Source organism: Antedon mediterranea, chromosome 4 (genome assembly GCF_964355755.1).
Source record: "Antedon mediterranea chromosome 4, ecAntMedi1.1, whole genome shotgun sequence".
In the NCBI taxonomy this organism is placed as follows: Eukaryota; Metazoa; Echinodermata; class Crinoidea; order Comatulida; family Antedonidae; genus Antedon; species Antedon mediterranea.
The window spans coordinates 29,510,868-29,531,235 of NC_092673.1; the positions used below are offsets into that span (position 1 = coordinate 29,510,868).

The 20,368-nt window shown below is 31.6% G+C and overlaps 2 protein-coding genes across 4 annotated transcripts in view; both read left to right on the plus strand.

Moving 5' to 3' along the window:
* LOC140047761 (uncharacterized) overlaps positions 1-11,835 on the plus strand; it is a 64,878-nt gene extending 53,043 nt beyond the window's left edge. Inside the window, exons 97-122 of the mRNA XM_072092797.1 lie at positions 343-582; positions 1,089-1,331; positions 1,477-1,716; positions 1,944-2,183; positions 2,632-2,871; positions 3,201-3,437; positions 3,944-4,180; positions 4,900-4,926; positions 5,285-5,344; positions 6,222-6,281; positions 6,394-6,453; positions 6,566-6,625; positions 6,738-6,797; positions 6,910-6,966; positions 7,079-7,138; positions 7,251-7,310; positions 7,423-7,479; positions 7,758-7,817; positions 7,930-7,989; positions 8,102-8,161; positions 8,274-8,330; positions 8,609-8,668; positions 8,781-8,840; positions 8,952-9,008; positions 11,278-11,417; positions 11,572-11,835. Coding sequence (XP_071948898.1) covers positions 343-582; positions 1,089-1,331; positions 1,477-1,716; positions 1,944-2,183; positions 2,632-2,871; positions 3,201-3,437; positions 3,944-4,180; positions 4,900-4,926; positions 5,285-5,344; positions 6,222-6,281; positions 6,394-6,453; positions 6,566-6,625; positions 6,738-6,797; positions 6,910-6,966; positions 7,079-7,138; positions 7,251-7,310; positions 7,423-7,479; positions 7,758-7,817; positions 7,930-7,989; positions 8,102-8,161; positions 8,274-8,330; positions 8,609-8,668; positions 8,781-8,840; positions 8,952-9,008; positions 11,278-11,417; positions 11,572-11,835 — 3,056 coding nt within the window. The remainder of the gene's footprint in view (positions 1-342; positions 583-1,088; positions 1,332-1,476; positions 1,717-1,943; positions 2,184-2,631; positions 2,872-3,200; positions 3,438-3,943; positions 4,181-4,899; positions 4,927-5,284; positions 5,345-6,221; positions 6,282-6,393; positions 6,454-6,565; positions 6,626-6,737; positions 6,798-6,909; positions 6,967-7,078; positions 7,139-7,250; positions 7,311-7,422; positions 7,480-7,757; positions 7,818-7,929; positions 7,990-8,101; positions 8,162-8,273; positions 8,331-8,608; positions 8,669-8,780; positions 8,841-8,951; positions 9,009-11,277; positions 11,418-11,571) is intronic.
* A 463-nt stretch (positions 11,836-12,298) lies between these two features.
* The window catches only part of LOC140047215 (uncharacterized), a 30,255-nt gene continuing 22,185 nt past the window's right edge, over positions 12,299-20,368 (plus strand). For all 3 annotated transcript variants that reach the window (XM_072092096.1, XM_072092097.1, XM_072092099.1), the window contains exons 1-16: positions 12,299-12,328; positions 12,451-12,483; positions 12,606-12,635; positions 12,832-12,945; positions 13,475-13,597; positions 14,354-14,527; positions 14,864-15,037; positions 15,246-15,371; positions 15,776-15,898; positions 16,506-16,660; positions 16,781-16,945; positions 17,489-17,662; positions 18,117-18,612; positions 18,959-19,120; positions 19,618-19,737; positions 20,109-20,323. In XM_072092096.1, coding sequence (XP_071948197.1) covers positions 14,968-15,037; positions 15,246-15,371; positions 15,776-15,898; positions 16,506-16,660; positions 16,781-16,945; positions 17,489-17,662; positions 18,117-18,612; positions 18,959-19,120; positions 19,618-19,737; positions 20,109-20,323 — 1,806 coding nt within the window. In that variant the 5' untranslated portion in view covers positions 12,299-12,328; positions 12,451-12,483; positions 12,606-12,635; ... (2 more) ...; positions 14,354-14,527; positions 14,864-14,967. The remainder of the gene's footprint in view (positions 12,329-12,450; positions 12,484-12,605; positions 12,636-12,831; positions 12,946-13,474; positions 13,598-14,353; positions 14,528-14,863; positions 15,038-15,245; positions 15,372-15,775; positions 15,899-16,505; positions 16,661-16,780; positions 16,946-17,488; positions 17,663-18,116; positions 18,613-18,958; positions 19,121-19,617; positions 19,738-20,108; positions 20,324-20,368) is intronic.

Sequence of the window (20,368 nt, forward strand, 5' to 3'; positions counted from 1 at the left end):
TTTGAAAGTTTTCCGTTTTGGAATTTTCTTATGTGGGGGATTTCTGAATAATAGTTTAATTGTATTAAACAGATGCCAGTAACTGGGATTTTCATAATTTAAGCAGAATTCAATTGAAATATACGTATTCCACAAGAATTTCTTCTTACAAAATTCCACTTTAAAGTTTTCCTCTCACCATAGTATACCAATGGCACCCTATTATTAACATGGAATTTTTTTAATAATTAGGATCTTAACTCAAACAAATTGCAAGATACATTTTCTGGTGTTTGTATATGTCGTGACGAAATGTGTTCCACTTATTGCTAAACATTACAGAAATATAAATTATTATTTCAGATTGTGATGCTCCACAGTTGACTTGTCCTGATAATTTTAACCTAACTGCTGATGAAAATTGTGAGGCTTCTATCACATGGGACCCAATTGATGTGTATGATAATTCTGGAGATATTCTTACTGTTGAGTGTGATTTTGACAATGGTACACTTGTTACAACTGGAGATTACAATATAGCGTGCCGGGTGCAAGACTCTACTGGCAACAATGGCACCTGTGAATTTAACGTTGTAGTTACAGGTATAATATCAATATTTAAGTGCCAGATCCACTGCTTCCAATTAATCATAAATATTATACTATATTGCTTGCTGAATTTAGAACTATATTATCAAACTTTATGTCTTGACAACATTGCTACATATAATATACACAATGCAAATAAAGCATGGAATACCTCCATGAATGCATAGCCATGAATTTTTAAATGAAGTTATGCATTTTGGAATAATGTAATGTAATTTTTTTGGGTAGAGGTTGGTCGGAATAACATCTCATTTCAAAGTATTCCACCCGGTCTTAAACTTATTGTAATACCTTCCACCATGCCTAATTTCAACAAACTTTGGTTAAATCTGTTTTATATTTTTCTACTCACCCCCTCACTTTTCAAGTTGCATGCTGCTATCAACATCACATGTTCATATTCTTATATTATATTTTTACATTCAAAGAGTCCACTTCAATTAAATACATCACAGCATTTTCAAATTTTACTAAATCGTTTTCATATTCTGATTTGTCAGATTCAACAGGTCCAGTACTGACTTGTCCTTCGGTAGTTGAAGGATGCAATGATGATGGACAAGCCAATGCTACTGTCATTTGGAATTTTGAAAATCCAACAGACAATTGCTGTGATAATATTAATGCAATCTCAAGTAACCAAAACGGAAGCATTTTTGATATTGGAACTACATTAGTTACGATTGAAGCTGCAGATTGCAATAACAACTTACAGATTTGTGAATTCAATGTTATTGTTAATGGTAAATATTTTCCATTTTTTTCATTCTGTATTCTTTATAAATTTTTCAAGATAATTTCATGCAGTCATCTTTTATTATGTGTATTCTGTTTGTTGTATGTCAAGTATATCAAATCCATTTTGACAACTCATAATATATTTGACAGATTGTGAAGATCCTGTAATCACTTGTCCCGATTCAGTTGAGTTGGTCGCTGGCCCTCAATGTACTGCTGTGTACACTTGGTCAGACCTTAATGTTGAGGACAATGACCCAGACTCAATTGAGGTTGAATGTGACTACACATCTGGAGAAGCATTTGACGTTGGTACAACTTCTGTGGGTTGTACAGCTGTGGACAGTGCAGGCAATCAAGATAATTGCACATTCACTGTCTATGTGTCTAGTATGTGATTAGCTTTTTTTACAAGGTCAAACAACTTTATAAATAGCAAAACATCTGGCAACAAAGTCTATTTAAGGCTCTGTACCTAGTCATTCTAGCCCAGTGATCTATTCAGGAAAGTTTTTCAACCTTAGTTAATTTGCAAATATACACATAGTATTTTGTGGAGTATCTACTTCTAATAATTTAGCAAACTTCTATTTATTTCCATTTAATGTTTTTTTTAGATTGTTCGTATCCTACTGTTAAATGTCCTGATGATGTAGAATTGGAGGCTGATGAAGATTGTAATGCTACTCTTTATTACAATGTCACTGCAACAGACACTGATAGCAATACTCTGGACCATGAATGTTCTTATGAGAGTGGAGTGGAGTTTAGTCTAGGAGAAACGGACGTAGTTAACTGCTCAGCCACTGATAATGGTGGTCGTGTAGGATACTGTCTCTTTGAAGTAGCAGTAATAGGTTGGTATACTAATATGATATGAAATATCGGTTTGGTTTTTAACTACTACTGTATATAAACACTGGATTTTTAATTTAAGGTTAATACACAACACGCTGTCCCTGACTATACCTGTAGGTTTCATCCTTTGGATAGGATGTAAAGCTGTTGATCATATGTACATACATTGCACATGTGCACAATAAGGAAATTGGTAGACTACTTGAAAAGAGATTGTCTACTAGTGTGCTTAACATGGTCTTCTACTTAGCATTCTATGAGAACAGTCTTGTCCCAAATAAGTCACCCAGTATAACAAAAATACATATTTTTTTTAAATCAAATATTTAAATTGTTATGAATGTACTTTTTATCATAGCCTCATTTGTTTAAAAGTTTCAGTTTATGTCCATGTTAGTTATAGTATAGTGATATTCCAAGCCTGATAACGTTTTGTGTTTTGTTTAGATACAACACCTCCGCTCATAGAATGCCCATTGGACCTGTCAGTATGTTCTGAACCTGATATCAATGGGAAAACGGTTTCTTGGAGTATGCCGAATGCTACAGATTTGTCCTGTACAAACATCACCATTAGTCCTAATACAAGTTATCAATTTTTGGAAGTAGGCACACATCCTATTACATACTCTGCAGTAGATGGTTCTGGTAACAGTGAAAACTGTTCATTTAATGTCATAGTTATGGGTATGTATTCATATTTTAATTATTGGGCTAGCTTAAATTGCATTCACTTGTCCAATTACAGGAAAAGAAAAGGTTACTTCCTGGTGTCCAAAAGCGTCCTAACGTTGATAGTTGGTCTGTAGGGTCCAAAGAACATAATTATTTCATCAAAAAAACCTTTTCTTAACATTAGATTGATTTAAAAGTCTATTTCCTGTTGATTAACGTGAAGAATTAAAACTTGGCTACATGACTGCACCATTTATTCAGAATTTCCTAAATAATTCTTCTGTATTCTTGATGTTTGTTCACAATAGTTATAAATTTTTTTTATTTCATTTTTTTTTCAGATTGTTCACCGCCAAACATTTCTTGTCCTAATACTATCACACTAGAAGCAGATTCCGAATGTAAAGGATACCCAAGGTACACTATTGAGGCCTCGGATAATGTGTTATTAGATTTACTGCCAACTTGCAGTGTAAACACTGGTTTGGAAGTACCATTAGGTTTAACAACTATTACTTGTATTACCAATGATACGTCAGGCTTGGCATCCAACTGTTCATTTATTGTTGAAGTTGTAGGTGAGTATATGCTTAGTTTTTAAGTAGCTATTAGAAAATACTTTTTACCAGTGTACTTTCCATATGCACTTCTTAAAATTAAGCTGGTTCTTTTTTGTATGAACGAGACTCATGGTCACATGACCATTAGGAAAGAACAAATAAATTTTCCAAAAATGTTTTCCTCTTGTTTTTATATTAACTATCATTGGCAATTGCCAGATGAAGATTTGTTGAAAACAAATCGAAACGTCGCACACATACATGTTCATAAATGGTTTAACATAAAGAATTATATACAGATAGATTCCTACAGTATATACATAAAAATACATGACTTGAAATCATTGCTAAAAATTCACCTAACATTTTGAGCAAACAAAGCTGTGGTTTAAGATTTAGCAAGTGAAAACATTTACAATGCTAATAATTAGTAGAGTATCTGAACAATAACACCCTAGAGTGCACCAGATCAAGGTTCACACTTCATTACCATAAGACTTTTACAAGAATATTTTTTTTAACAGATGTAACTCCTCCAACGGCAGTTTGTGATGGACCAATTTTTGTGACGGTTAACGATACTGACTCTTTACACTACGTTGAGTGGGATGCTACTATGTTTTCAGACAATTGTAGAGATGATCCATGGTTTAGTCCTAATAGATCAGCGTACCTATCAGTAGGAGTCCATTATATACCATATATAGTAACAGATGATTCAGGAAATACTGAAAATTGCACTGTCATGATTGATATTGGGGGTGAGTTTGGTGTTTTCTTTTCTTCATGATATTCTTTGTGGAATAGTTTGTGACATCAACACTAGTTGATCATTCCTAGTACATTTTGGGAAAGTAACAGTAGTAACAATTGAATTAACAAAAATGCTGTCAATTTTTTTTCTTCATGAGACCATGCCAGTACACTATATAGTGTGTTTCTATTATATTGTTTTGTTTCATTTGGACTGTTACCTAAAAAGGATTGTACATTGTAAAGTAGAAACAATGTACTAGAATGGTTTATAGTCAGCAGATTACATGGAAAATTCTTGACTTGTGTGCATAAACAGCAGCCCCTTAAGCTACTTTCACATCATGCCCGGATTCGGTCCGGTGCCCTGAGATGGGTTCAGTGGCAAAGCATAGCATCGTTAACACCAAATTCGTACAATTTTAATGTGTACCTGATTCCGAATTCGGTGAATTGATCAAGAAGCCAATTGTTTGCTAAAATCGTACAATTTTGTTCTTTTGACCAATCAATAGTGAGCATGAATTACCTCGCTCGGATAACCGCATTCGTGCTTGTTGTGAAAGCAGCTTTAGTCCTGTACACACAGCATTTAATCATGTACATCCATTTATATCCACTGCTTCCTTTGTTTACACATTAATGTATGTATAGTGGTGTAATATGGTAATCTCATTTGTTTATGAATACTTTTCATTGTTAAAATTGATAATTCTATTATTTTCAGGCCCAACAACCACTCCACAAGTTACAGGTATTGGTTTGATAAAAATATTATATTTCTTTAACTATATAGCCTTTTTGAAGAAGCATATCCATAAGTAAAAATATATGTATAAATTGCAAGGATTAAGATGTTACAAATCTACTGAAAAGTGTGAAAATTACATGAAGTTAAAATAAAAGTCTTTGTAATATATGTGTATGTTTTAAGTGCTACTATTGGAATCTACCTGGAAAAATGAAGTTAGAAATGCAAATGGTCTTTGATTCCTGTTAAATCTTTTTTATTTAAAAAAAAAAAATTTAAAATTCTAGTTTTAAATACATAATGAGTTTTGCTAAAACCAGGATTTAGACACTTATTTAAGTGATTTTATTTCTACCAATAGGAACTACAGACATTATTTTTACCGATATAACTGAAATAACGACTGAACAAACTACCATAAGTAAGTAAACAGGTAGAACTTAGAATCTAACATCTACTAATACAACTGCAGTTAGAAATAAAACTAGTTAAGTTAATCATCTGATTAAACTATTTAAGTAAAGTGAATGGGTAGAACTTAGAATCTAACATCTACTAATACAACTGCAGTTTAAAATAAAACATGTTCAGATTAGACATATTTACAATAATTTACTTCTCACTGTAATAGGAACTAATGTCATTGCAACCGATATAACTGAAATAGCGACTGATCAAACTACCTTAAGTAAGTAAACAGGTAGAACTTAGAATCTAACATCTACTAATACAACTGCAGTTAAAAATAAAACTTGTTCAGATTAGACATATTTAAAATAATTTATTTCTCACCGTAATAGGAACTAATGTCGTTGCAACCGATATAACTGAAATCCCCTCGACTGATCAAACTACCTTTAGCAAGTAAACAGGTAGAACTTAGAATCTAACATCTACTAATACAACTGCAGTTAAAAATAAAACTTGTTCAGATTAGACATATTTCAAATAATTTATTTCTCACCATAATAGGAACTAATGTCATTGCAACCGATATAACTGAAATAGCGACTGATCAAACTACCTTTAGTAAGTAAACAGGTAGAACTTAGAATCTAACATCTACTAATACAATTGCAGTTTAAAATAAAACATGTTCAGATTAGACATATTTACATACTTCTCACTGTAATAGGAACTAATGTCATTGCAACCGATATAACTGAAATAGCGACTGATCAAACTACCTTTAGTAAGTAAACAGGTAGAACTTAGAATCTAACATCTACTAATACAATTGCAGTTTAAAATAAAACATGTTCAGATTAGACATATTTACATACTTCTCACTGTAATAGGAACTAATGTCGTTGCAACCGATATAACTGAAATACCATCGACTGATCAAACTACCTTAAGTAAGTAAACAGGTAGAACTTAGAATCTAACATCTACTAATACAACTGCAGTTAAAAATAAAACTTGTTCAGATTAGACATATTTAAAATAATTTATTTCTCACCGTAATAGGAACTAATGTTGTTGCAACCGATATAACTGAAATCCCATCGACTGATCAAACTACCTTTAGTAAGTAAACAGGAAGAACTTAGAATCTAACATCTACTAATACAACTGCAGTTAAAAATAAAACTTGTTCAGATTAGACATATTTCAAATAATTTATTTCTCACCGTAATAGGAACTAATGTTGTTGCAACCGATATAACTGAAATCCCATCGACTGATCAAACTACCTTTAGTAAGTAAACAGGTAGAACTTAGAATCTAACATCTACTAATACAACTGCAGTTAAAAATAAAACTTGTTCAGATTAGACATATTTCAAATAATTTATTTCTCACCGTAATAGGAACTAATGTCGTTGCAACCGATATAACTGAAATACCATCGACTGATCAAACTACCTTTAGTAAGTAAACAGGTAGAACTTAGAATCTAACATCTACTAATACAACTGCAGTTAAAAATAAAACTTGTTCAGATTAGACATATTTCAAATAATTTATTTCTCACCGTAATAGGAACTAATGTCGTTGCAACCGGTATAACTGAAATAGCGACTGATCAAACTACCTTAAGTAAGTAAACAGGTAGAACTTAGAATCTAACATCTACTAATACAACTGCAGTTAAAAATAAAACTTGTTCAGATTAGACATATTTAAAATAATTTATTTCTCACTGTAATAGGAACTAATGTCATTGCAACCGATATAACTGAAATCCCATCGACTGATCAAACTACCTTAAGTAAGTAAACAGGTAGAACTTAGAATCTAACATCTACTAATACAACTGCAGTTAAAAATAAAACTTGTTCAGATTAGACATATTTAAATTAATTTATTTCTCACCGTAATAGGAACTAATGTTGTTGCAACCGATATAACTGAAATCCCATTGACTGATCAAACTACTTTTAGTAAGTAAACAGGTAGAACTTAGAATCTAACATCTACTAATACAACTGCAGTTAAAAATAAAACTTGTTCAGATTAGACATATTTCAAATAATTTATTTCTCACCATAATAGGAACTAATGTCATTGCAACCGATATAACTGAAATAGCGACTGATCAAACTACCTTTAGTAAGTAAACAGGTAGAACTTAGAATCTAACATCTACTAATACAATTGCAGTTTAAAATAAAACATGTTCAGATTAGACATATTTACATACTTCTCACTGTAATACGAACTAATGTCATTGCAACCGATATAACTGAAATACCATCGACTGATCAAACTACCTTTAGTAAGTAAACAGGTAGAACTTAGAATCTAACATCTACTAATACAACTGCAGTTAAAAATAAAACTTGTTCAGATTAGACATATTTAAAATAATTTATTTCTCACCGTAATAGGAACTAATGTCGTTGCAACCGATATAACTGAAATACCATCGACTGATCAAACTACCTTTAGTAAGTAAACAGGTAGAACTTAGAATCTAACATCTACTAATACAACTGCAGTTAAAAATAAAACTTGTTCAGATTAGACATATTTAAAATAATTTATTTCTCACTGTAATAGGAACTAATGTCATTGCAACCGATATAACTGAAATACCACCGACTGATCAAACTACCTTTAGTAAGTAAACAGGTAGAACTTAGAATCTAACATCTACTAATACAACTGCAGTTAAAAATAAAAATTGTTCAGATTAGACATATTTCAAATAATTTATTTCTCACCGTAATAGGAACTAATGTTGTTGCAACCGATATAACTGAAATCCCATCGACTGATCAAACTACTTTTAGTAAGTAAACAGGTAGAACTTAGAATCTAACATCTACTAATACAACTGCAGTTAAAAATAAAACTTGTTCAGATTAGACATATTTCAAATAATTTATTTCTCACCATAATAGGAACTAATGTCATTGCAACCGATATAACTGAAATAGCGACTGATCAAACTACCTTTAGTAAGTAAACAGGTAGAACTTAGAATCTAACATCTACTAATACAATTGCAGTTTAAAATAAAACATGTTCAGATTAGACATATTTACATACTTCTCACTGTAATACGAACTAATGTCATTGCAACCGATATAACTGAAATACCATCGACTGATCAAACTACCTTTAGTAAGTAAACAGGTAGAACTTAGAATCTAACATCTACTAATACAACTGCAGTTAAAAATAAAACTTGTTCAGATTAGACATATTTCAAATAATTTATTTCTCACCGTAATAGGAACTAATGTCGTTGCAACCGATATAACTGAAATACCATCGACTGATCAAACTACCTTTAGTAAGTAAACAGGTAGAACTTAGAATCTAACATCTACTAATACAACTGCAGTTAAAAATAAAACTTGTTCAGATTAGACATATTTAAAATAATTTATTTCTCACTGTAATAGGAACTAATGTCATTGCAACCGATATAACTGAAATACCATCGACTGATCAAACTACCTTTAGTAAGTAAACAGATAGAACTTAGAATCTAACATCTACTAATACAACTGCAGTTAAAAATAAAACTTGTTCGGATAGACATGTTTCAAATAATTTATTTCTCACCATAATAGGAACTAATGTTGTTGCAACCGATATAACTGAAATAGCGACTGATCAAACTACTTTAAGTAAGTAAACAGGTAGAACTTAGAATCTAACATCTACTAATACAACTGCAGTTAAATATAAAACTTGTTCGGATTAGACATATTTCAAATAATTTATTTCTCACCATAATAGGAACTAATGTCATTGCAACCGATATAACTGAAATAGCGACTGATCAAACTACCTTTAGTAAGTAAACAGGTAGAACTTAGAATCTAACATCTACTAATACAACTGCAGTTAAAAATAAAACTTGTTCAGATTAGACATGTTTCAAATAATTTATTTCTCACCATAATAGGAACTAATGTCGTTGCAACCGATATAACTGAAATAGCGACTGATCAAACTACCTTTAGTAAGTAAACAGGTAGAACTTAGAATCTAACATCTACTAATACAATTGCAGTTAAAAATAAAACTTGTTCAGATTAGACATATTTCAAATAATTTATTTCTCACCGTAATAAGAACTAATGTCGTTGCAACCGATATAACTGAAATAGCGACTGATCAAACTACCTTTAGTAAGTAAACAGGTAGAACTTAGAATCTAACATATACTAATACAACTGCAGTTAAAAATAAAACATGTTCAGATTAGACATATTTACAATAATTTATTTCTCATCATAATAGGAACTAATGTCGTTGCAACCGATATAACTGAAATAGCGACTGATCAAACTACCTTTAGTAAGTAAACAGGTAGAACTTAGAATCTAACATCTACTAATACAACTGCAGTTAAAAATAAAACTTGTTCAGATTAGACATGTTTCAAATAATTTATTTCTCACCATAATAGGAACTAATGTCGTTGCAACCGATATAACTGAAATAGCGACTGATCAAACTACCTTTAGTAAGTAATACAGCTTCAGTTAAAAATAAAATATAAAACTTGTTCAGTTAGATCAAACCACTTGCTGTAAGTAAATGGCTAGAACTAGATTGCAGTAAAGTTCCTCTATATCGCTCTGTCTTTTGCCGTCATCTCTTCAACAATTAGAGAAATTATGTTTATTGAAATGCTTTGTTGTCTGTTTTATGTTTGTGAACGAAAATTATGTGTTTAATTTTACTTTAGTACAAATATAGTCTATGGCATGACTACTTTTATCTTGCTTTTTAAAACAGCTTTCTGCAAAATGTGATCAATTATTATTGATGCCTACTTTCATTTAAGTCCAAACTTAAGTGTTACTTGGACCACAAATAAGATGAATATTAATAAACACTTCATTAACTCAATTTCTTTTTAACAACTAACATTCTTGATTTATTTAAAAAAAAAAAATCCTCTATACTGTATGTTTTTTTTTCTATTATCATCTTCATCTAATGATATACACATTTATTTTTGCAGCACTGATCTTTTTCTGTTGTATTAACAAAAGCATCATTTTTTCTACATCAAATGCATTTATCATAGAAGTTTGCATTCAGCAGCATATTTACATACAGTATATATAGTATAATATTAATAATTTGTTTGATCCTCCCACTAGCAGGAATATTACTGGCACAATAATAATAATCAGCAAACAATAATATATTGACAAAAATGGTGATAGCGGGTAGCTAATCAAAGCTTATTAACATATTTTTTTCTAATAGGAGCCGTGTGGATTTTAAGCTTGGTTCTAACTTGGACACAGCGCAACAATGATGGGCAATCACAAGTGACAGTGATGATCCATGTTACTTGCATTGCGCTTTCATCTTTGCATTGCGCTTTTATCTTTGCATTGCGTCCCAATGGGAACCAAGCTAGGGAAGTAGACCTGCTCTAAGCCAGACGTACTTGTATAAGGAATTCTAAATATTTGAAGGGTTGCTACTACAGAAATAATGCTGAAAGTTCTTACCAATAAAGTACCACCAACTGTGGTGTTTATATTATCATTACTAAATAGATTATTCTTTGAGGGTACTATTTTTCGAATAGTTCCTTGATAAAACTGTACCTACCTATCCTCCTTGGACCCTTTGTCCCATAAGGCTACACATTTGCGATGCATTTGGTCTTTAGCTCTGTCCAAGATTCCTTTTCCATTTCAAAGCGTCCAGCTGTTTATTTAAAGATGTCCTGTTTCCTCCAGCCTTCTGGACACATGTTAAAGCTGTTGTACATTTATTTTTTTAATAAAAAAATTGGCAAATAGCCCAGATGTGGATACCTCTTGAAGTGCCTCTTTCGTGCAGTGCCTCAACAGTGGCAGCTATTTTCCATTCTCATGTACCCAATCCAATTACAATGTTATACTATTATGCTTTTTTGTATAGCTCCTGAAACGATAATCTACAAAGTGATCATTGCAATTAATGGTATTGATGGTATTGCAGACGATGCAATATTTGATAACAGTCTTGATGATGAAACCTCAGATAGATACTCCTTATTTGCTGGATACACATGCTCAGCTGTAAGCAATAAATATAAACTTTTAACATTTTTATTCTAATCACTTTTTGTCATTATATAATTTTTTTTTTCTTTTTTTGCTTTCTCTTAACTTTCAAAATGGTAGACTAATGAATGGATTCAGTCATTATTGTAATAATCTTTGTCTTTTTTAGATTGAAAATTCCCTCGACAATACTTTTGATGACTATGTAAATTGTAATGCAACAGGATTTTCCAACGGAAGCATTATAGCAAGTGCTGATGTATGGTTTTTGGCAAACACTAATATATCTGCTGCTATGGTACAAAATCAGTTGAGGGTAGATGCAGAGGATGACCTCACTACACTTGAGGGTGTTGTTATAAATGTTATAATATCAAGCATAATAGTAACAGGTGAGAATATTTGCCAAATGAAGGGCCATCTGACCACTTGACAGAACTCACTTACCTATAACCCAAACATACTCCTAAACATAGCAGCTCTAGGGCTTTTATAAATCATGGAATATAGAGTAATTGCAAAATACATAAATGATTTATTACACCTATCTATGTAATACAAGAAATGGAAGTCAACTTTTGGAAACTATGGGCTACTTATCAGTGTATCAGTAATCGGTTAGGTACATACTGTAAGATATCAAGTCCTCCTTCAAAATATGTCTCAAAGAAATTGAGGTCATTAAGGTCCGCCTCTATCTAAAATGCAAATCTTACACAATAATTCACTAACTAAATTTTTTTTCTTCTTTTTCTTTCCGGAAACAGACCCAGGTATGAATTTTTAATTATTATTTAAAGTTAATAATATGGTGCATTTTGGACAATCGTATCTTTATTTATATTACCACAGGTGTACAAATTTAATGAAATATTTTATTTTATTTTTCACAGCTGACCTAGCCATAACAACTGAAGTCACAACAAGTAAGTCTAATATTTCAAAGTAGTGAAACTATTTAATTATTTTACATATATGATTGTTGACTCTAGATGTAACCAGTACAGGTGTACAAATTTAATGAAACATTTTATTTTAATTTTCACAGCTGACCTAGCCACAACAACTGAAGTCACAACGAGTAAGTTTAATATTTCAAAGTAGTGAAATTATTTAATTATTTTACATATATGATCGTTGACTCTAGATGTAACCAGTACAGGTGTACCAATTTAATCATTAATCTTATTTTATTTTACACAGCTACCCCAACTCCAACACCCGAAGTCCTACGTAAGTCTAATACATTAGTAGTGATACTAACAATTTAACATTATTTTGTTAAATAGGATTTTTTTTACCAACTGGATCAAGTAAAACAATTATTTATCTGATAAAATCGGAATTTTTTAAATAAAAAAAGTAAACTTCTTGTTTTTTTTTATATAAATAGAATCATTGTTTGATGCTTCTTTTTTTTCTTTTAAAGTCTGCTTTGCTTTTGAGTTTCAATGTCAGTCGGGTGGTGTTCAAACATGTTTCCCAGATTTCTGGATTTGTGACTACATTTCTGACTGTGATGACAATGCAGATGAGATTAATTGTAAGTTGTTGGAAGTTTTTCGGTAGAATGTGTAAACCTTAATTTTAACGCTAAATTTGGACAGAGCAGTATGGTATAAAATGCTGTATATACTACGAACAATACTGAATGACAATAAACAGATAAATAGAGTTTTCTTGCATAAAACAAAATTAATTGGAAAAGTTTTTGATCAAATAACGATATTATGTGTTGATCAAGGTTCTATACTGAGGAGAACAATTCTTTGTTTTAAATTCGCCCATTTTGTAAAAATACATTGAGAACCATATTTTCACGAATTTAAAATGAAAACTTTAACTGAAGGGTATAAAAAATGGAAAAATATGTTTTGCCAAATAGTAAAAAAAATTCTCTTTTGTTTAATCATACAAGATCAATTCTATCTATTATTATAATGTTGTTTATGTAAAATAATTAATAAACTGTTTTGTACTAATTTTGTACAATAAATGTTGTTTACCATTTTAATAGGTTTTACAATTAATTTTGATTTGTTTATGATGAGAGCATGTCATATCTTTGATAGGTCCTCCGTGTGGAGAAAATAGTTACCAGTGTCCGTTCGACTCTTGTATCCCAGACAGCTGGCTTTGTGATGATATTGCAGATTGTTTCGATTTCTCCGATGAATCATTCGAGCTTTGCGCAGGTAACATTTTCTTTTTGTTAAGTTAGACTAGGCTTATTGAAACTGATCATCAAGAAAATGTTTAGTTTCTATCCTATTTATATTTCTTATACCCAAAAATGTAATTCTGTCTTTTTTGCTACCATAAACTACAGAATAGGAATTTTTTTTGTAGAAAACTTTTTTTTAATAAACATGATAACATTAGAAAAATGTTACGCAAGTTAAGTATACATTATATGCGTAATTGTTTACACAAAGCAGTATATATTACACCCTCATTATAATATAATACGAATGTGTAACGCACCAATTCCAGCAGTAAGTGAGGAGCGGTGTATGAGAGAGCTCAATCTGAAAGAAAAAGATGAGTTTTCAAGGCAGATTTAAAGGTGATAGTTATAGCAAAAATCAACAATTATCTCAGAAGAGATATTAAACTAAAAATATTTTGATGCATTTTGAAATAGAATAGAAATCTGTTTGATCTTCTGTGCCATTCAGTACACATGATAACGCATTGTTGAAAGAATAAGTATTAATATATATGCATCACTTTTGGTTTACTCAAAGTTTATATACTTTGATACAATTCTATACAATTCTACTTTCCTTTAAATTCAATTTAAAAACACACCTTTTTTTAGAATTTGTATTGACCTAATTACTTTATTCTCAATTTGGAATTGGCGCTATATAAATTTCTGTTATGAATATTATTATATACCTACAGCAATGCATGTCCTAGTTGATTAACATGTAAACATTATTTTACAGGCCAATGTATTTCACCATTCCCTCCGGACAATGGCATTATTTTGGGAATAGCATACGAGTTCTACTTGAATGGCGATACTATAGGATATGACTGTTTTAGTGGGTACTCATTGATAGGACCATCCAATAGTACTTGCTTAAATGGAAATTTCACGGAAGTTCCAACTTGTCGAGGTGAGTAAATTCTTGTGATCCGGTTCAATGGCTGGGAAAAAAATCATGGAAAATGGGATTAGTATCAAAATAAAACCATTCACACTATGTCATTCCAGACTAAGTGTATGTGTGTAATCAATGAAATGTAACACAGCTTTACTCTCATTGCCTCGTTCTTTAGATGGAACATAAAGCTGTTGGTCCTGTATATATACTTTGACTCATTACACTATTGAATGAATGAGTAGGTAATCATCTACCAATCATATAATAGTCTTACACACTGGACCCTTTGAGAGAACAGTCTGTACTAAAGAGGAATAAATAGTAATAATAAATAAACTTGTTTTACAGAGGATTGCTCGCTTCCACCAGCTCCAGATCAAGGAACTGTATCAGGTTCTATAGTTCATGGCCAGAACATAACCTTTGAATGTGAAGAGGGGTATGTTACTACAATGGGTCCAAGCACAATCACGTCTCAGTGTATGGATGGCGGTTATGATGTTACAACAGTAGTCTGTAAAGGTAGCTAAGTTACAATAAATTAAACAATTTTCCAAATAAAGTTTCGTTTTTAGTGTTTGTGTGTGAAGATCTTTGGTGTGCGGTCACCTCTTCCTATGTTGTGTAATTTATTGAGTATGGTCTAATGATTAACATTTTAAAAAGCGAAAACATCACATAAAAATGGTAACAATTAAAAAAGAAAATAAACATAATTTGTTTGTTTCAGATTTCAATGAATGCACATCTGGGGAAAACAATTGTCACAACATGGCGATTTGTACCAACATATTGGGTAGTTTCTCATGTGAATGTATGGGAGGCTATACTGGTGATGGAACCAGCGACTGCACAGGTAGGTACTACTGTACACTATACCTTTAAGCTCTGTCTACACTATCAAACTTTATGTGACAAAAAAATGTGATGTGCCCATATATGGACACGATGTCGTATCAAAAACATATTTACTTTGGTAATGTAGACAGACCTTTACACAACCTACGATTTTTCAGATTTATCTTAATATATAAAGGTTAAGTTTTATAATAATTTGTAGGTGCCTTTAACATTTTGGAATTGGCACTAACTTTTGGAACTAGTCACAATTAAAATAGATTAAGAAATCTCTAAATCTTGTAGTACATGAAAAACATTTTGTGTAGATGATAATGCTGTTTAACAATGACATCAATGACAAATGACAGATATGTATATAAAAGTTTTGACATTTTTTTTATGTAAAATGTTACTGTATAGATATTGATGAATGTAAGAACAACGACACCTGTCCACTTCTTACTAGTACATGTACCAACACAAATGGAAGCTTTTATTGTGTTTGCAATGAAGGGTATGAGGAGTCTTATGGCCAGTGTGTCGGTATGTGAAACATCTAATATTTCTGAATTGTTTTTGTGTGTCTAGGTATGTCAAAGGTCATTCAATTTGTTAAATTATGTTCAAAATTATACACACAATTGTATTTTATTGACGATGAAGGAAATTCAGTTAATATCCCTTTTAATGCCCACCATATCCTCAATGAAGTGCCTACCATTATCATTATATTCCCAACGGCAATATTCTTTTCGAAGGTAGGTAGAAATTGTCTAAAGGTTTGCATGGCGAAATCAAATGTTGATATAAAGTTTATGGTACACTACATATATTAGTTCGGAAAAGAACTGTTGAGTTTCTCTACGTTTTGATCAATATGTTTTGATCGTCCTCAGTAGTGTTGTATCGCAAATTTTAAATCAATATAGAATTTATGTCTTCCTCTATCTTAAGTGTTGAGTGTACATGTTGTCTAACTGAAAACACTTTTCAACGTCTGTGTAGCCATCCAATCACTCATAAGCAGACGCATTTTGATGCAGATGCATTCACACACATCATTCCAATTACATTAATATAACATCTTAAGAAAACATTCCTAGAAAATTGTAAACCTTCTGTGAATTAACAATTTTGTTTTGTGTTTCAGAAATTGTATTGTGTGATTATGGAGTGGAAGCTGGTGATTTATTGCTGAGTATGCACGGAGGTGATTCTGGAAATTCTGTAGAAGACCTTATTTCTGAACGATTCTTTCCTCCTATTGGTTTTCCATTTGGAAGTCAATACTTTGGTGTCATTTATGTAAGACTTTTGTTTAGTTGAATAAAACATCTCAGTTTTATGATTATGATTCATGCAAAGCACTGATTCTGAACGGTTCTTTGGATTGTATGCATCTAATTCATATTTATTCTATTTTAGTTTACTGAAAATGGTTTGATACTATTTGCACAAAAAGGTCAAACTCTATATTCAAATCCTCATCCACCCCAGAATGGACTAAGTGCGATGACTGATAGTCCTCTTGTTGCACCATTCTGGGCAGATGCTGACAATACACTTAATAGTGGAGAAGTGTACTACCAGGTAAGTTAATTTACCTACCGAGCTAGCTCTACCTAACTAGCACTGACTAGCTACCTAGGTAGCTACCTAACTAGCTACCTAGCTAATGCTACTTTAGTTAACTAGCTACCTAACTAGCTACCTACCTACTGTAGCTAGCTACCTAACTAGCTACCTACCTACTTAAATCAATCAAATACGTTTCAACCCCTTTTTATCCTCACCTGATCTAGAATTTATCAACAAAAGCTCCGATGGAAAAACACAACACCCAACAAAATTATAACCGCCAACAAAATGCAAACTAATAGTTTTCACAAAATGTTACATGTGGAACCTCTGTTTGCAGTCCTCTCAATCAACAAGCTTTGATTAGAAAACAAAACGCATAAACAAAATTAACTTTGTGAATTAAAAGAGAATAATACTGAACTTGGAATTAAATAGTGAAAAAATCTCACCACACTCGGCTGGAAAGTAGATTTAACTTACTCATATTTAAAGTGTGTTAGTCCTTTGATTGTGTCACATACATTATTTCATTGCTTTTACATTTACTTTAAGGTATATGACATGAACAACAATCCTGGTCTTCTCAACAAAGTATCAGCAATAGTGCAAACATCAAATGTTTCAGATGATTGCAGTTTTGTGAAAGAAAGTTTTAGTGGCACCTGGATGTTAATTGTGACCTGGACGGGAATACCGCAGCAACCAGCTGAAAGTAATCCAGATACGGTATGTCAATTATTACATTAGAATTTAAATTATTTGTTTAATGATAATAATTCTCTATATTATACATAGCTAGCTATGAAAAGTATTGTAATGTTTAGTTCGTTTTTGTTGTAGTACATAGTACATTTTATGTGTATCCTCACCGTTTGATTGGTTGTACATATCACATGGTGCAGTGTATTATTTCGAACCATTCTCACGATTATGTACTGTAGTACATTACTTTTTTTTAAACAAAAAAATGTTTGGGAAATGCAAGGCTGGCGACTGATAGAAAAGTGTGCATCATTTGAATCAGCTCTACTCTAAATTTTGATGCCTAGCTTGCCTAAATATTGTTATAAAACAAATAATGAATGATAATTTATGAGTGAAATGGATAGAATATGTTTATTATTTAAAAGATAACCTGGTCTGTTGAACCTTACATACTATATGTTGTTTTTTTTTACAGGTCAACACATATCAGGCTATTTTGATAACGGATGGTACATATTCATTTTCCTTGTTCAACTACAGGATCAATGCAATGAGGTGGAACGCTGATGTATTGATTTACAAAGATGTCATTATAGGCTTTAATACTTTATATGATGGTACACAGGAATATGTCAATGCTCAGTACAGTTTCCCAAATGAAACAAGTCGTTACAGACCCGATCAATTCATAGGTAATACAGGTAACCAGGCTCGTTGGATCTACCGGCTTGAAAAGAACTGTCCATGGACACCCAATCCACGCCAGGTGTGTTTAGACTGGTATAATATGCAGATCAATCCAATCTTTTGGAACAGTAATCGATTGGTTTGCCCATGGACTTTTGGCCAAGCAAGATCAGATTCACGGTACTCCGACGCAACAAGCATTCAGAAATTGGCCCGTTTTATGATTCGATTTGCTGCTACAGAATACGAAGTAGAAATTCTAAATCAAATTGACATTCAACAAGGTAAAGGTCAATTTTATACCTTAGATATAAACTCAAATGGAAACTTTTTAATGTAATTTTTAATCCCTTTTGACATATAATAAACAGTAGGCCTAATTCCAATTCATAAATTGCCAATTTTTACAATTTGTTTGAGATGGTTTAATCTAATAATAAGTATATAATAATTGTAAGTTATGATTAAAAATTAATATTTTTACATTTTGATATTTTCAGCAATCATTATTTCTCCTACAATCCAGGAATTAATGTTTAAGTCTAATATGCTATCGTTAAATTTAATCGAACCATATTAACTTATATTAACTGTGATGTATGTACAAAAAATATCAAATTATTTTTGCAGAGGATGCAAGGTGTTTTCAATTGGCAACCCCATCACGAAGGTATTCTGGTGCGCGATGCTGTTACCGTACCAATGGTACATTTATTGCTGGATATGAAAAGTTTTGGAGAAGTAGCTTCTTGGAACGTTTCCATATTAACCGAGGTTTTTGGAATTGGCTCTGTAAGTAATTTTCGGTTTTGAAATAAGTTTACTTGCTTGTTGTATAAATACTAAATTTGATTTTCACTAAAATGATGATTCCAGGTGGCTTGTACAGGTGCATTCATATGATGGTGCATATGTTAATTTATTCAATTAATTACTGTTAAGCGAAGCATATAAATAAAACGTTATTAAATTAGGATCAAACATGGATTACAACATTAGCTCTCATAACCTCAATTATCTCAGTTACATCTTTACCTTGAAAAATGGAATCCAATCATTTTTTGGTATTTTTTTTCTTTTATGTGATCCATTAATGTTCGTTAAAAATGTAAAATATTGAAATGATATATTGCTAATCTTTAACTATTTGCTATTGTAAAAAGACAGCGTATCCACCAAAAAACGTGATCTCACCTAAAATTTTTATTTTATGGAAATCATTGGATTTTTTGTTTAGAGTTCAATTTATAAGGAGTTCACCATATTTGATATTACTTAACTTTTAATAGATCAAGAAGTTGTACCACAATATTCCTGTTGCACACAATCTCAGGATGAAGATTTCTGCAAACTGTATGAAGAACAACGCCCTGAAGCTTCATTCATTCGTTACAGACCCCCAAGAACTTGTAAGTCATAGTTTTTAAGCAAATCAAAACAACTTTAATCAATTCAATTCAATTTATTCCGGGTTTTACAATACAAACAATAATATCATCATTGTATGCTAGAACTGGGGGACCCCAACAGCAAACTCTGGCTCTTATAATGTATTAAAATGTATAACAAATTATATTTTTTCTAAATCTTATTTATATCTTGATCCGTACTTGTCTTTTCCATACATTTTTTTTTTATGACCTATTCATTATCATATCTATTTTTTTAAGGCTAGCCCAACACAAGATTCATCCTTCAAGGCATCTACCTTTAAACTCTGACCTATTGCTTTTTACTCTCATTCACTAATTATTTGTTTAATAATTTTTATTTTTTTTAGCCTTTACACGTGGGGATCCTCACATGACGACTCTAGATAATTACGATTACACATTCAACGGTCATGGCGAATTTGTTCTTGAGGAAGTAGATTTAGGAGATGGTAGAGTGTTTATTGTCCAGTCCAGAATGGAAACACCGCAGTTTGATTCAAACAGTGACATAAAAGCTACCATTTTCACCTCTTTTGTTGGAGCTATCGATGATGGAACTAGGGTAAAATACTTTGTCTTTTGTAAACTAAAACTATTTAAATATGGA